General features: G+C 48.8%; 1 protein-coding gene across 2 annotated transcripts; it reads left to right on the top strand.

Moving 5' to 3' along the window:
• Nucleotides 1–1,150: 1,150 nt before the first annotated feature.
• Nucleotides 1,151–14,621, top strand: PLAGL2 (PLAG1 like zinc finger 2). Of its 2 annotated transcripts, XM_082272399.1 has the most exons (3): nucleotides 1,151–1,218; nucleotides 8,510–8,815; nucleotides 13,426–14,621. In XM_082272399.1, exons 2-3 carry the CDS (start codon nucleotides 8,580–8,582, stop codon nucleotides 14,543–14,545), a joined length of 1,356 nt encoding a protein of 451 aa, XP_082128525.1. In that variant the 5' UTR covers nucleotides 1,151–1,218; nucleotides 8,510–8,579; the 3' UTR covers nucleotides 14,546–14,621. The 2 variants fall into 2 exon arrangements, with proteins under 2 accessions (XP_082128525.1, XP_082128526.1); XM_082272400.1 differs by lacking the exon at nucleotides 1,151–1,218 and having other exon boundaries at nucleotides 8,516–8,622.
• The last annotated feature ends 389 nt before the right edge of the window (nucleotides 14,622–15,010 follow it).

Genomic DNA, 15,010 nt, shown 5'->3' with positions numbered 1-15,010 from the left:
TAATATATCACCCCCTCCCGTACCCCCACTATAATATATCACTCCCTCCCGTACCCCCACTATAATATATCACACCCCTGCCGTACCCCCACTATAATATATCACCCCCCTGCCGTACCCCCACTATAATATATCACCCCCTCCCGTACCCCCACTATAATATATCACTCCCTCCCGTACCCCCACTATAATATATCACACCCCTGCCGTACCCCCACTATAATATATCACACCCCTGCCGTACCCCCACTATAATATACCACCCCCCTGCTGTACCCCCACTATAATATATCACCCCCCTCCCGTACCCCCACTATAATATATCACACCCCTCCCGTACCCCCACTATAATATATCACCCCCTCCCGTACCCTCACTATAATATATCACACCCCTCCCGTACCCCCACTATAATATATCACTCCCTCCCGTACCCCCGCTATAATATATCACCCCCTCCCGTACCCTCGCTATAATATATCACCCCCTCCCGTACCCCCACTATAATATATCACCCCCTCCCGTACCCTCCATTTGCACCACACATTGGCCGGGCCCTCCATCCGCTCCAAACAGGGGCCTGCCCTTCATCCTCACCAAAAACAGGGTCCGGGCCTTCCATCCGCACCACACAGGGGCCGGGCCCTGTATCCCTACCACACAGGGGCCGGGCCCTGTATCCATATCAAACAGGGGCCGGGCCCACCCTCTGCACCACACAGGGGCCTGCCCTCCATCCACACAACACAGGGGCCGGGCCCTGTATCCGTACCACACAGGGGCCTGCCCTCCATCCGCACCACACAGGGGCCTGCCCTCCATCCGCACAACACAGGGGCCGGGCCCTGTATCCGTACCACACGGGGGCCTGCCCTCCATCCGCACCACACGGGGGCCGGCCCTCCATCCGCACCACACGGGGGCCGGGCCCTCCATCCGCACCACACGGGGGCCGGGCCCTCCATCCGCACCACTCGGGGGCCGGGCCCTCCATCCGCACCACACGGGGGCCGGGCCCTCCATCCGCACCACACGGGGGCCGGGCCCTCCATCCGCACCACACAGGGGCCAATAGAATCCCTTCCTATCCATCCTCTATACAGAAGCCATGTCCCTCTACATCCTATGATTTCTTCTCTGTCACTCTGCAGGTTGGAAGATGGTGAGGGGGTCGTTGCATTGTCTCCCTGCAGGGTGAACCGGAACGCACACACTCAGGTAAGTGATACTAGAGTGACTCAGGAGGCATCAGATGATCCTGTGGTGTTCAGCCTAAGACCCATAGAACACTTGGCTGTGCTTTAAGGGCTCATTTACACTTTCTTCACACATTAAATCACCAATTCAACTTTCATGAAGCTTGGCAAATGCCGTGTGTGTTGATTTTCTATGTTTTGTAAAGGGGCCCAGTAGAATCCCCACTCATTGGTTCCCCTGTTCAGCAGATCCCCAGCTTATTAGTACCTTCTTTTAGAAGATCCCCCGCTCGGTAGTAACTCCCTGCTCTGCCGATCCCCCGCTCGGTAGTAACTCCCAGCTCTGCCTATCCCCCGCTCGGTAGTAACCCCCAGCTCTGCCGATCCCCCGCTCGGTAGTAACCCCCAGCTCTGCCGATCCCCCGCTCGTTAGTAACACCCAGCTCTGCCGATCCCCCGCTCGCTAGTAACACCCAGCTCTGCCGATCCCCCGCTCGGTAGTAAAACCCAGCTCTGCCGATCCCCCGCTCGGTAGTAACTCCCAGCTCTGCCGATCCCCCGCTCGGTAGTAACTCCCAGCTCTGCCGATCCCCCGCTCGGTAGTAACTCCCAGCTCTTCCGATCTCCCGCTCGGTAGTAACTCCCAGCTCTGCCGATCCTCCGCTCGGTAGTAACTCCCAGCTCTTCCGATCTCCCGCTCGGTAGTAACACCCAGCTCTGCCGATCCCCCGCTCGGTAGTAACTCCCAGCTCTCCCGATCCCCCGCTCGGTAGTAACTCCCAGCTCTGCCGATCCCCCGCTCGGTAGTAACTCCCAGCTCTCCCGATCCCCCGCTCGGTAGTAACTCCCAGCTCTGCCGATCCCCCGCTCGGTAGTAACTCCCAGCTCTGCCGATCCCCCGCTCGGTAGTAACTCCCAGCTCTCCCGATCCCCCGCTCGGTAGTAACTCCCAGCTCTCCCGATCCCCCGCTCGGTAGTAACTCCCAGCTCTGCCGATCCCCCGCTCGGTAGTAACTCCCAGCTCTGCCGATCCCCCGCTCGGTAGTAACTCCCAGCTCTGCCGATCCCCCGCTCGGTAGTAACTCCCAGCTCTGCCGATCCCCCGCTCGGTAGTAACTCCCAGCTCTGCCGATCCCCCGCTCGGTAGTAACTCCCAGCTCTCCCGATCCCCCGCTCGGTAGTAACTCCCAGCTCTGCCGATCCCCCGCTCGGTAGTAACTCCCAGCTCTGCCGATCCCCCGCTCGGTAGTAACTCCCAGCTCTGCCGATCCCCCGCTCGGTAGTAACTCCCAGCTCTGCCGATCCCCCGCTCGGTAGTAACTCCCAGCTCTGCCGATCCCCCGCTCGGTAGTAACTCCCAGCTCTGCCGATCCCCCGCTCGGTAGTAACTCCCAGCTCTGCCGATCCCCCGCTCGGTAGTAACTCTCCCAGCTCTGCCGATCCCCCGCTCGGCAGTAACCCCCAGCTCTACTGCTCCTCCTCCTCTCTCCGGTTCGTGCTCATCTCCTACTATATTGCTCCCATGCTGCACACCACCTATGGCAGTGATGGTAAACCTTGGCACCCCAAATGTTTTGGAACTACATTTCCCACGATGCTCAATTACACTGCAGAGTGCATGAGTATCATGGGAAATGTAGTTCCAAAACATCTGAGGTGCCAAGCTTCGCCATCACTGACCTCTGGCCTTTCTAGTTTCTCCTGCTTCGGTCTACCAGCTGCGCTTATCCTCGGCCGCTCAGTCCTCTCTCTGGTCTTACCATCGGCTATAGCGTTCTCATCTTCCTGCTGCTCCATGCTGCACACCAGATGTGACATCTGCACCAGACGCTTCCAGAATATGCAGTGCCTTGTAAAAGTATTCATACCCCTTGCAATTTTCCATTTTGTAATGTTACAACCAAAAACCGTAAATGTATTTTATTGGGATTTCATGTAATAGATCAACACAAAGTGGCACATAATTGTGAAGTGGAAGGAAAATGATAAATCATTTCCAGAAATTCTTACAAATATGTGAAAAGTGTAAAGTGCATTTGTATTCACCCCCCTTTACTCGGATACCCCTAACTAAAATCTAGTGAAACCAATTTCCTTCCGAAGTCACCTAATTAGTAAATAGAGTCCACCTGTGTGTAATGTAATCTCAGTATAAATACAGCTGTTCTGTGAAGCCCTCAGAGGTTTGTTGGAGAACTTTAGTGAACAAACGGCATCATGAAGGCCAAGGAACACACCAGACAGGTCAGGGATAAAGCTGGGGAGAAGTGTAAAGCAGGGTTAGGTTATAAAAAAAATATCCAAAGCTTTGAACATCTCACGGAGCGCTGTTCAATCCATCATCGGAAAATGGAAAGAGTATGGCACAACTGCAACCCTATCAAGACATGGCCGTCCACCGAAACTGACCGGCCGGGCAAGGAGAGCTTTAAAGCGTTTGTTACCCAGAAAAGCAAAAAAAACAGATCCTGTTCCCTTAACCACTTCCCACCCGCCATATAGCAAAATGACGGCCGGGAAGTGGTTGCTCTATCCTGACTGGCCGTCATATGACATCCAACAGGATAGACCACTCTGCCTGCCCCCGGGATGCGCGCAGAGCGGCGATCGGTGGTGAGCTGTGTCAATCTGACTCACCGCATCTCCGATCCCGGTACAGAGCCTAATGACGTAGGCTCTTTACCATGTGACCAGCTGTGTCCAATCACGGTATATCATGGCTGCTGAGCCCTGATACCATGGTCAGTTTACGTGCCTCCGTCATACGCAGCTCTTCTTTGTCTTCTCTCCCCCCTCCTTGCCTGTCAGCTCGCGTCAGTGCCCGCCCCCCCCGCTGCTCTTATTTTTATTATAAAATCATCTCATCCCCTCTGTAATATAACAATAGGTGTCCCTGTGTTAAAGAAAAAATATGCTGACCTGTACCTATATCAGAGTGGCTCCTGGCCCTCAGCTCATATATATATATATATATATATATATATATATATTCATATATATATATATATATATAATGTGTGTATATACGTATACACACACACATACAGTGCCTTGCGAAAGTATTCGGCCCCCTCGAACTTTGCGACCTTTTGCCACATTTCAGGCTTCAAACATAAAGATATAAAACTGTAATTTTTTGTGAAGAATCAACAACAAGTGGGACACAATCATGAAGTGGAACGGAATTTATTGGATATTTCAAACTGGGCGTGCAAAATTATTCAGCCCCCTTAAGTTAATACTTTGTAGCGCCACCTTTTGCTGCAATTACAGCTGTAAGTCGCTTGGGGTATGTCTCTATCAGTTTTGCACATCGAGAGACTGAAATTTTTGCCCATTCCTCCTTGCAAAACAGCTCGAGCTCAGTGAGGTTGGATGGAGAGCGTTTGTGAACAGCAGTTTTCAGTTCTTTCCACAGATTCTCGATTGGATTCAGGTCTGGACTTTGACTTGGCCATTCTAACACCTGGATATGTTTATTTGTGAACCATTCCATTGTAGATTTTGCTTTATGTTTTGGATCATTGTCTTGTTGGAAGACAAATCTCCGTCCCAGTCTCAGGTCTTTTGCAGACTCCATCAGGTTTTCTTCCAGAATGGTCCTGTATTTGGCTCCATCCATCTTCCCATCAATTTTAACCATCTTCCCTGTCCCTGCTGAAGAAAACCAGGCCCAAACCATGATGCTGCCACCACCATGTTTGACAGTGGGGATGGGGTGTTCAGGGTGATGAGCTGTGTTGCTTTTACGCCAAACATAACGTTTTGCATTGTTGCCAAAAAGTTTGATTTTGGTTTCATCTGACCAGAGCACCTTCTTCCACATGTTTGGTGTCTCCCAGGTGGCTTGTGGCAAACTTTAGACTACACTTTTTATGGATATCTTTAAGAAATGTCTTTCTTCTTGCCACTCTTCCATAAAGGCCAGATTTGTGCAGTATACGACTGATTGTTGTCCTATGGACAGAGTCTCCCACCTCAGCTGTAGATCTCTGCAGTTCATCCAGAGTGATCATGGGCCTCTTGGCTGCATCTCTGATCAGTCTTCTCCTTGTATGAGCTGAAAGTTTAGAGGGACGGCCAGGTCTTCGTAGATTTGCAGTGGTCTGATACTTCTTCCATTTCTTTTTTTTTTTTACTTTGTTTTTTATTTGCATATAAAATTTTAATTGGGTAGGGATAGGGCTCTTTCAATCAGTAATTGATCTTCTTCCCCTCTACCTAATACTGGGTTTAAGATTTTTTGAAGTTTTTCTCCTAAATTTTCTTCCTGTGCTGTATCCCTTAATCCTCGGATCCTCAAATTTTTTCGTCTTGCTCTGTTCTCTTGATCCTCTAGTTTATAAGCTAGATCTCTGGCTTTTTTCTTAGTCTCGTTTATTTCTTTTCTCATTCCCTGTATTATTTTTGTTTGGTCCTCTTGTTTTTTCTCTAGTTCTTCTATCCGTCCCAGGGCGTGTCCCAGATCCATCTGGACACGTCCTAGGTCGGTCTGGATTTTAACCAATTAGATTTTTAATGATTTTTCCAATCCTGCGAACATTTCTCGCATATCACCTTTTGTAGGGGCATGTTCTTTTGTTTCTCCCTGTTCTTCCTCTTCCTCTTCATCAATTTCAGTCCTTAGGCTTAACTCAGAGTTTGCTGAACTGATTGGTGATTTAGCTACTTCAGCTTTTTGACTTTTCTCCGCTTTTTTCTTCCCTGTTCCTTGTTGTTTTTCCTGAGATGTTTTTTCTGAGGGGTTTTCTTGTGTCATAAATTTCCTAATTGTGTTAGGACTTGAGGTCACCCTTGGTGATTTTGCAATAGCTCCTCCTCTTGTGGATTTACCCCTCATTGTGTAGAAGGTTGTTCCGAGGTTCCTTTATAAGATCTCACAACTCCATGTGTTGGTACTCAAAATTAGGTATACAGTATTGATATTCAGTATATAATTTGTTTGCATTCAAACAGGAGGGAGACACAGAAAGGCCGAGTAACCTCTATATTGACTCCGTATTAACAGGCAGCTATAAAGAATAGAGGTATGAGGCACTTCCAGCCTTCCACCTCCCTACTCAAGTCCTTATACAAGCTGGGGTGGATCTCATCCTCAAATGTTAGTAAAGAAAAAGAAGAGCAACAAAGAGACTCATGCTGTATGGCATACAAAATGCTTGGGCAGTGCCAGGTATTATTTCACAGAGAAAATGTTAATTATTTTATGCAGCTCCGAGGCCCTTATTTACACCTGAGTTCTTCTTATAAGTCTCTGTGTAGGTCCTTCATTCCTTCACCTGCTAAATTAGCTATACATACGTATATACCTGCATATAATGGTCCGGCTGCCGGGGTGCCATGTGGTATAGACGTATGCTGATTTAAAGTATGAAGAAACTGTTGCAGCTGCTACTCCAGTAAAAGACGCTTAATGTGAATATACTGGTTTGGACAAGGAGCGGCTAGATCGGTCTCAGGTGTGCTAGCTTTATATTTTTAACATGCTGTTTTGTTGTATATTATCTCTAGAAAGTCTTTATAAGTCCCTCTAATAACAGTAGGATGACAGTAGAGATGATATGGAAAGAGGGTTTACTCCTCTGTAACTCACGGTTTTAGTAGACTGTCCTCTTTTAAAATGCTTTCTGTTCGTCTGTGGGCTGTTTGCTCTCCTGTCCTCCTCAGCTTCCCAGCCCTCAGGCATCAAGGCATCAGCGTCTCCAGACTGACAGTGCTGGATGGAATGAGACGGTGCAAGATGGTAAGGAGTCTTTCTCTCCTTTTCAGCTACACTGTAGACTTCACAACGCTCACAGGTCTCAGGTGGACCGGGCAGCTCTCTTGAGGTCCGCTCCCTCGGGGCCCGCTTCTCACTGTCCAGACCCAGCTTCCCGCGATAGCAGTTAGCATAGAGACCTCTGCCTACCACCGCCGTAACTGCCCGACTGCATCGCCGTGCAGGAGACAGGACTCACCAGCATCGGCGTCAGTGTACTGCAAAGCGAAAGGAACTCCTCCAGGTATCGATGCTGCACGGAGCGTGGTATCAGACCATGGAGGGAGACGTCAGGCGAGGGGGGGTCAGCGAGGTTCACCGCTCACAGTGCCCGCACTCATCCCCGGCAGCTTAGGCACTCTAGAGTCTGGCCGCAGGTGGGTCGGGAGCGGTCGGGATCCTCAGTTCCTTCATGTAGGAGATAGCCTTCTCCCCCTTCAGCCTACGTGCACGCCGTTAGGCTCCTCCCCCTCATGACTACTTCTTCCATTTCAATATTATCGCTTGCACAGTGCTCCTTGGGATGTTTAAAGCTTGGGAAATCTTTTTGTATCCAAATCCGGCTTTAAACTTCTCCACAACAGTATCTCGGACCTGCCTGGTGTGTTCCTTGTTCTTCATGATGCTCTCTGCGCTTTAAACGGACCTCTGAGACTATCACAGTGCAGGTGCATTTATACGGAGACTTGATTACACACAGGTGGATTCTATTTATCATCATTAGTCATTTAGGTCAATATTGGATCATTCAGAGATCCTCACTGAACTTCTATAGAGAGTTTGCTGCACTGAAAGTAAAGGGGCTGAATAATTTTGCACGCCCAGTTTTTCCGTTTTTTATTTGTTAACAAAGTTTGAAATATCCAATAAATTTCGTTCCACTTCATGATTGTGTCCCACTTGTTGTTGATTCTTCACAAAAAATTACAGTTTTATGTCTTTATGTTTGAAGCCTGAAATGTGGCAAAAGGTTGCAAAGTTCAAGGGGGCCGAATACTTTCGCAAGGCACTGTATATGTGTATATATATATATATATATATATATATATAAATATAGTACAGTAAAACTGCAGGCAAGGGCACGGGGGGCAAACTAATGTCAGTTTATTTTATTTAGTAATGTAATCCAATAGGATTACAATATATCAGTGTGTTTGTGTGTTTTACTTTTCAAATTGCCGCCGGTTCCACCCCCTTGCGACGTGATGCTCACAGGGAACGGAAGCCGGGGCTCACAGCATCGGGCGGAAGATCCGGCCGCCGTATGCTGCAGGGACACATGGCGGGATCCCGGGGACAAGGTAAGTAACCTCTTCCAGGATGCAGCGATGCTCCTTGGTGGTACCCCGAGTGTGGCTCGGGGTTACCGCTCACGGCACTGAAATTCCACCCCAAGCCACACTCGGGAATACCGCCAAGGAGGTTAATGGAAAGAACATTTCCAGACACAGGGATTCAAAAAACAAGACACAATTTGAACGTTGAACAGATCCATTGTAATACCATTGCAAAAAAAAGTTCTTTCTACCACTATTAATCCTGTTTTTTCGTCTAGGAAACGGCCGTCAGCTTGGCACCAATGGGGAAACGACATCAGACGTAGCGTTGGTACAAGCAGTTCGGACATGAAGACGCTCTTCTTTAATGCCACACTTAACGAAGGTTGCGGTGAGTGGAAGCCGGAGGGCAACCCTCAGCACGGAGAGGAACGGGCACAGGGCAGGTTTCTACAGGGCGCCACTGGACAGGATGTGCCGCGTACAAGCGAGCAGGAGAGTCCGCCACAGCCAGACCAGAAACGCTTCACCTGCCCCCAGCTACTCTGCGACAAAACCTTCGCCTCAAAGTACAAGCTCTGCAGGTAGCGGTCGTATTGCGGCAGGCATAGGATTGTTCGTATTTTGTTACCGTTCCCCCCCAAAACATGTACAATGGATATAAAAAGTCTACACACCCCTGTTAAAATGTTACGTTTCTGTGATGTAAAAAAAATGAGACAAAGATAAGTCATTTCAGAACTTTTTTCACCTTTAATGTGAACTATAAACTGTACAAATCAGGTGAACAACAAACTAAATTTTTTTGGAAGGGGGGTGTACAAATAAAAAACTAAAATAATATGGATGCATAAGTGTGCACACCCTCTTATAACTGGGGATGTAGCTGTGTTAAGCAATCACATTCAAACTCATGTTAAATAGGAGTCAGTACACACCTGGCATCATTTAAAGTGCCTCTGATTAACCCCCAAATAAAGTTCAGCTGTTCTAGTAGGTCTTTCCTGACATTTTCTTAGTCGCATCCTACAGCAAAAGCCATGGTCCGCAGAGAGCTTCCAAAGCGTCAGAGGGATCCCATTGTTAAAAGGTATAAGGGAGGAGAAGGGTACAAAAGAATTTCCAAGGCATTAGATATACCATGGAACACAGTGAAGTCATCATCAAGAACTGGACGTCCCTCCAAAATTGATGAAAAGACGAGAAGAAAACTGGTCTGGGAGGCTGCCAAGAGGCCTACAGCAACATTAAAGGAGCTTTATTGGCTGTGTGGTACATGTGACAACAATCTCCCGTATTCTTGATATATCTGGGCTATGGGGGGCAAGACGGCTTTTTCTTACCAAGAAAAACATCCAAACCTGCCTAAATTTTGCAAAAACACATCTGAAGTCTCCCAAAAGCATGTGGGAAATGTGTTATGGTCTGATGAGACCAAGGTTGAACTATTTGGCCATAATTCCAAAAGATATGCTTGGCGCAAAAAAAAAACCACATCACCAAAAGAACACCATACCCACTGTGAAGCATGGTGGTGGAAGCATCATGCTTTGGGCTGTTTTTCTTCAGCTGGAACGGATGCCTTAGTCAAGGTAGAGGGAATGATGAACAGTTCCAAATACCGGTCGATATTGGAAAAAAACCTTAAGGCCCTGTTCACACCTGAGCTCATAAAACGCTCATCTCTGAAGTTCCAAAACGCCCAACAAGCAAAATCCCATTCATTTTAACGGCCCCTGTTTACATATTTGTTTTGAGTGTTTTGTCGCCTGAAGCTCAAAAAAGTACATGAGATGCTTTTTTGGCAGATTACGAGCGTTTTTGGTCAGATGTCAATGTCTGCCTCCAAACACCTGCAAAAAATGCCTGAAAACGATACGCTCCGGTGTGAATGGAGCCTCAGGCTTCTGCTAGAAAGCTGAACATGAAGAGGAACTTCATCTTTCAACATGACAACCACCCAAAGCATACATCCAAATCAACAAAGGAATGGCCGAGCCAGAAGAAGATTAGAGTTTTGGAATGGCCGAGCCAGGGCCCAGACCTGAATCCCATTGAAAATCTGTGGGGTGATGTAAAGAGGGCTGTGCACAGGAGATGCCCTCACAATCTGACAGATTTAGAGTGTTTTTGCAAAGAAGAGAGGGCAATAATTGCCAAGTCAGGATGTGCCATGCTGATAGAATTATACCCAAAAACACTGAGTGCTGTAATAAAATCAAAAGATGCTTCAACAATATTAGTTTAAGGGTGTGCACACTTATGCAACCTTATTTTTTTTTTTAGTTTTTAATTTTTACTTCCCTTCACCTAAAAGATTTCAGTTTGTTGTTCAACTGTTTATAGGTCACCTTAAAGGTGGAAAAAGTTCTGAAACGATTTATCTTTGTCTCATATTTTTTTTACATCACAGAAACCTGACAATTTAACAGGGGTGTGTAGACTTTTTATATCCATTGTATGTTTCATAGGAAAACCTGGCTTCAAATGCCGGCAGAGATGTGCGGATTCTGGGGTCAACGAGTCGGAATTCTGAATACAAAGCTGATGCATATGTGAAAGCCGGGAACTGACAGCATATTTGGTGGCATCAGTTTTCAGCTTGTGTATCCCAAAGCCCAACTGACCTTTCAATTTACAGTAAGGGCCAATTCACACTATATGCGGTGACAGATGTTTTACCGTGCGGTGACAGATTTTTTACCGTGCGGTGACAGATGTTTTACCATGCGGTGACAGATGTTTTACCGTGCAGTGACAGATGTTTTACCGTGCAGTGACTTTTACCGTGCAGTGACAGATGTTGTACCGTGCAGTGACTTTTACCGTGCAGTGACAGATGTTTTACCGTGCAGTGACTTTTACCGTGCAGTGACAGATGTTGTACCGTGCAGTGACTTTTACCGTGCAGTGACAGATGTTTTACCGTGCAGTGACTTTTACCGTGCGGTGACAGATGTTTTACCGTGCAGTGACAGATGTTTTACCGTGCAGTGACTTTTACCGTGCGGTGACAGATGTTTTACCACACTTTAAAACGTCGACGCAGAGACACACAGGAAACAATTGTTGGCTATGTGCCCTATTCACATTGCAACGCAGCCTAGCGCTGTGCTGTGATAAAATGCAGCATATATACATTCTATCACAGCACGGCGTTAGGCTGCATTGCAATGTGTATGGGGCACATAGGAAACAGTTGTTTCCTGTGGCGACAGACATTTTACCATACCGAAAAATGTCTGTCACACCTGGAATCGCACTGCGGTATCAGCCTGTCCCCGTGCTGCGATAAAATGCAGCATGTCTGCATTTTTTCGAATCGCACTGCAGTATCAGGCAGCACAGCACGCTTCCTGACCTTGCAGTGAATAAAGTGTACATTTTGTACACTTCAAATAAAGCTTGTACAAAAAAAAAGGGGGGGGTGCGGTGAGCCGTATCGTACACCATACAGCCCTCCCTAATCAGCCGGCAATGCAGTGCGGCCAGAGCACTGAATCGGGGGCATGTGTGAAGTTTCCCTAAGCCCCGGCTCACACCGAATGCGGCTTTGAAATCACGCTATATCATTGCAATTTTTAAAGCTGCCGGTCAGTGCGATTTTGTGTGCGGCTTGTGACTCCACACACAGGTGTCAATGCGAGTTGCACATGAAATTGCCAAAAATAGTGCAGGAAACGTTTCAAAGTCGGTGAAAGTTGGAGTCGCACCAATTTGATCGGTTCCATAGCCAGAAATGGGGTGCAACTTGTCATGCAACTTTGATCTGTCAAATCGCATGACTTAGGGCAGAATCAGTTAACGCCATTGCATCAAAGCAAAAGATGTAGAGAGTCTTATAGTGTTTATCATAAGGAGCAGCCACATCCGGAGTAGAAAAGTCTGTTCTGTGCCAGCATGCTGCGGAGAGGAATCATTGAGCTGTGTGTGGAAGCAGCGGTCTCTCTGCAGAGGTCTTGACGTGCCCTGAGCTGGAGATCTCCAATCAGTAGGCAGCATGAGCTTTTGCTAATTGGAGAAGTCTAAGGGTCTTTTCTCAGCGGGGATGGATCCTCCGTTCTCTGCTCAGCGGGGATGGATCCTCCGTTCTCTGCTCAGCGGGGATGGATCCTCCGTTCTCTGCTCAGCGGGGATGGATCCTCCTTTCTCTATTCAGCGGGGATCGATCCTCCGTTCTCTGCTCAGCGGGGATCGATCCTCCGTTCTCTGCTCAGCGGGGATGGATCCTCCGTTCTCTGCTCAGCGGGGATCGATCCTCCGTTCTCTGCTCAGCGGGGATCGATCCTCCGTTCTCTGCTCAGCGGGGATCGATCCCCCGTTCTCTACTCAGCGGGGATCGATCCTCCGTTCTCTGCTCAGCAGGGATCGATTCTCCGTTCTCTGCTCAGCGGGGATCGATCCTCCGTTCTCTGCTCAGCGGGGATCGATCCTCCGTTCTCTGCTCAGCGGGGATTGATCCTCCGTTCTCTGCTCAGCGGGGATCGATCCTCCGTTCTCTGCTCAGGGGGGATCGATCCTCCGTTCTCTGCTCAGCGGGGATCGATCCTCCGTTCTCTGCTCAGCGGGGATGGATCCTCCATTCTCTGTTAAGCGGGGATCGATCCTCTGTTCTCTGCTCAGCGGAGATCGATCTGCCGATCCCCGCTGAGCAGGTGGATGGCAGCTCTGTCTCCGCTCTGTGTGCGGAGAGGGAGGTGTCAGAGCCCGCTGCTCTCTATGGAGAAATCCGATGAGAACGGACCGCCTTTCCCTTTTCATACGATCCGCTGGACGGATGGAAAATAGGGTTTCCATCCGTCCGGATTTCACGGACAGGAACGGATGCGGATGGCAGCGGGTGTCATTGGAGATGTCACCGCTGACATCCGCTGCTCCATAGGGATGCATGGAGGATCCGATCAGGTCTGCCTAAAAAACTGACAGGCGGATCTGATCGGATCATTCGTGTGAAAGGACCCTAAATCGAATGCAACAGGAGGCATGTTGGAGCTCTGCAGAGAGAACACTGCTTCCACACAGAGAGCAAGGGGCCACCTTCTGGCAGGGGACAGGCCTTTCTATTGAGGTGGTGGCTGCTTTGTAAAGAAAGGGAATTGTAAGACTTGGCACGGCTTTTTATCTTGATTCGAATTAAAAGAGAAATGGCCGTGTTGGCATATATTTTATGTATTTTTCTGTAATTGTTTTCTAGGCACATGGCTACACACTCTATGCAGAAATCACACCAGTGCTTTCACTGCGGCAAAATGTTCCACCGCAAGGACCATCTGAAGAACCACCTGCAGACCCACAATCCAAACCGCGTGGCTCTCCAGTGCCCAGAATGCAGCAAGAACTACAGCACCAAATACGGACACCGCCGCCACCTCGCCTTACACGCCATCGCCCGGGGAGACCTAAGCTGCACCATTTGCCTTCAGGTCTTCAGAGACCGCCAGTCGGTGTTGGAGCACCTGAAGAGTCACAACCACCGTCCGCCGGCGGGCAACCGGGAGAAGAAGTACCCGTGCGAGCACTGCGATCGGTGCTTCTACACCCGCAAAGACGTGCGGCGACATCTGGTGGTCCACACGGGGCGGAAGGATTTCCAGTGCCACTGCTGCGCGCAGATGTTCGGCCGCAAAGACCACCTGACGCGGCACATGAAAAAGAGCCATTGCGAGGAAGTGCAGATCAAGCTGGAACCCCCGGATGATTTCAGCCACATGAGCTGCCGACCAGCCATTGTGAAGGAAGAGCACGGGCCAGTCATGTGCATGCAGCCTCGAGATAACATAGCAGCCGGAGTGTACACTACACCATTTCAGCCAATGCCAAGCCCTGCCCTTCCCCCATCTCTGATGCCAAATTCCTTGCCCTTAGGGCTCAACTACCCCACCGAAAGTGCACCTACCTTCTCAACAGAGCCATCGAACAGGTTCCAATTCACATCTACCTCATACTTTCCAAAAAGTGAGATGGATCCTTACATGTCCGATGGATCTGGGGGCTTCGCCCTCCCCCACACCGATTTGTCTTCTTTTCCACCTCAAGCGTCCTTGGATGAGTCTTTCCTCTCGGCGTTGTGCGATCCTCTATCCTCGGGCGTAGATTTCAGCCATTTTCTTGGATTTTTACCCATTAACTTCCCTCCGTGTAACCTCCCGGTCACCGGCCCAGAACCAACGGTGGGAGAAAACCAGTCATTTTTGTCTTCTTTGGGCCACGCGCAGATGCCAATGGGCTCCATGGCCGGAGACCTGGCAATGCCTCATTTTACCTCAGACATTAATTCTACCACATTGCCTCAGTTTCACCAAGCCTTCAAGTAACCATGGTGAAAACATTTGTTTTTGTTGTTGTTTTTTCAATTCTTACCTCATTTTGTTGCCATCTTCCAAGCAAACACGTTAGCCACCATCAAGGCCTAGGTGACCCTTACCTGTCTAGTTTTGGCAAAAACCTGTTTTGTTTTTTGTTTTTTTTCCCCCAGTTGTTGAGCAACAGAGAATCTTACCTCAGGACCAGAGACCAAACCTTTCCACATTTGGTGGAAAATAAGAAAGATACCCGACAATGTGAAACTGGTGGCATTGGCGGAGGGTTGGACAAGATGGCGAGCGAGCCTACGTTGGCACCTCCTCCCCTTTGGCCACCTCTGGATGTGTGTAGGAATGGGTCTTCTGAATGAGAACCTGTTTTGAGTCCTCTGTTACTATAGCAGTGCCAAGTCTCATCTACCTCTTCTAGATCTACGTAAAAGAAGACTTATTCCCTTCCGGAGGAGACCAGTTTGA

This window comes from Pelophylax lessonae, assembly GCF_965119305.1.
Source record: "Pelophylax lessonae genome assembly, chromosome: 11".
NCBI lineage: Eukaryota > Metazoa > Chordata > Amphibia > Anura > Ranidae > Pelophylax > Pelophylax lessonae.
Note: the sequence above shows the minus strand (reverse complement) of the source record. Positions and strands in the feature narration are given on the sequence as shown.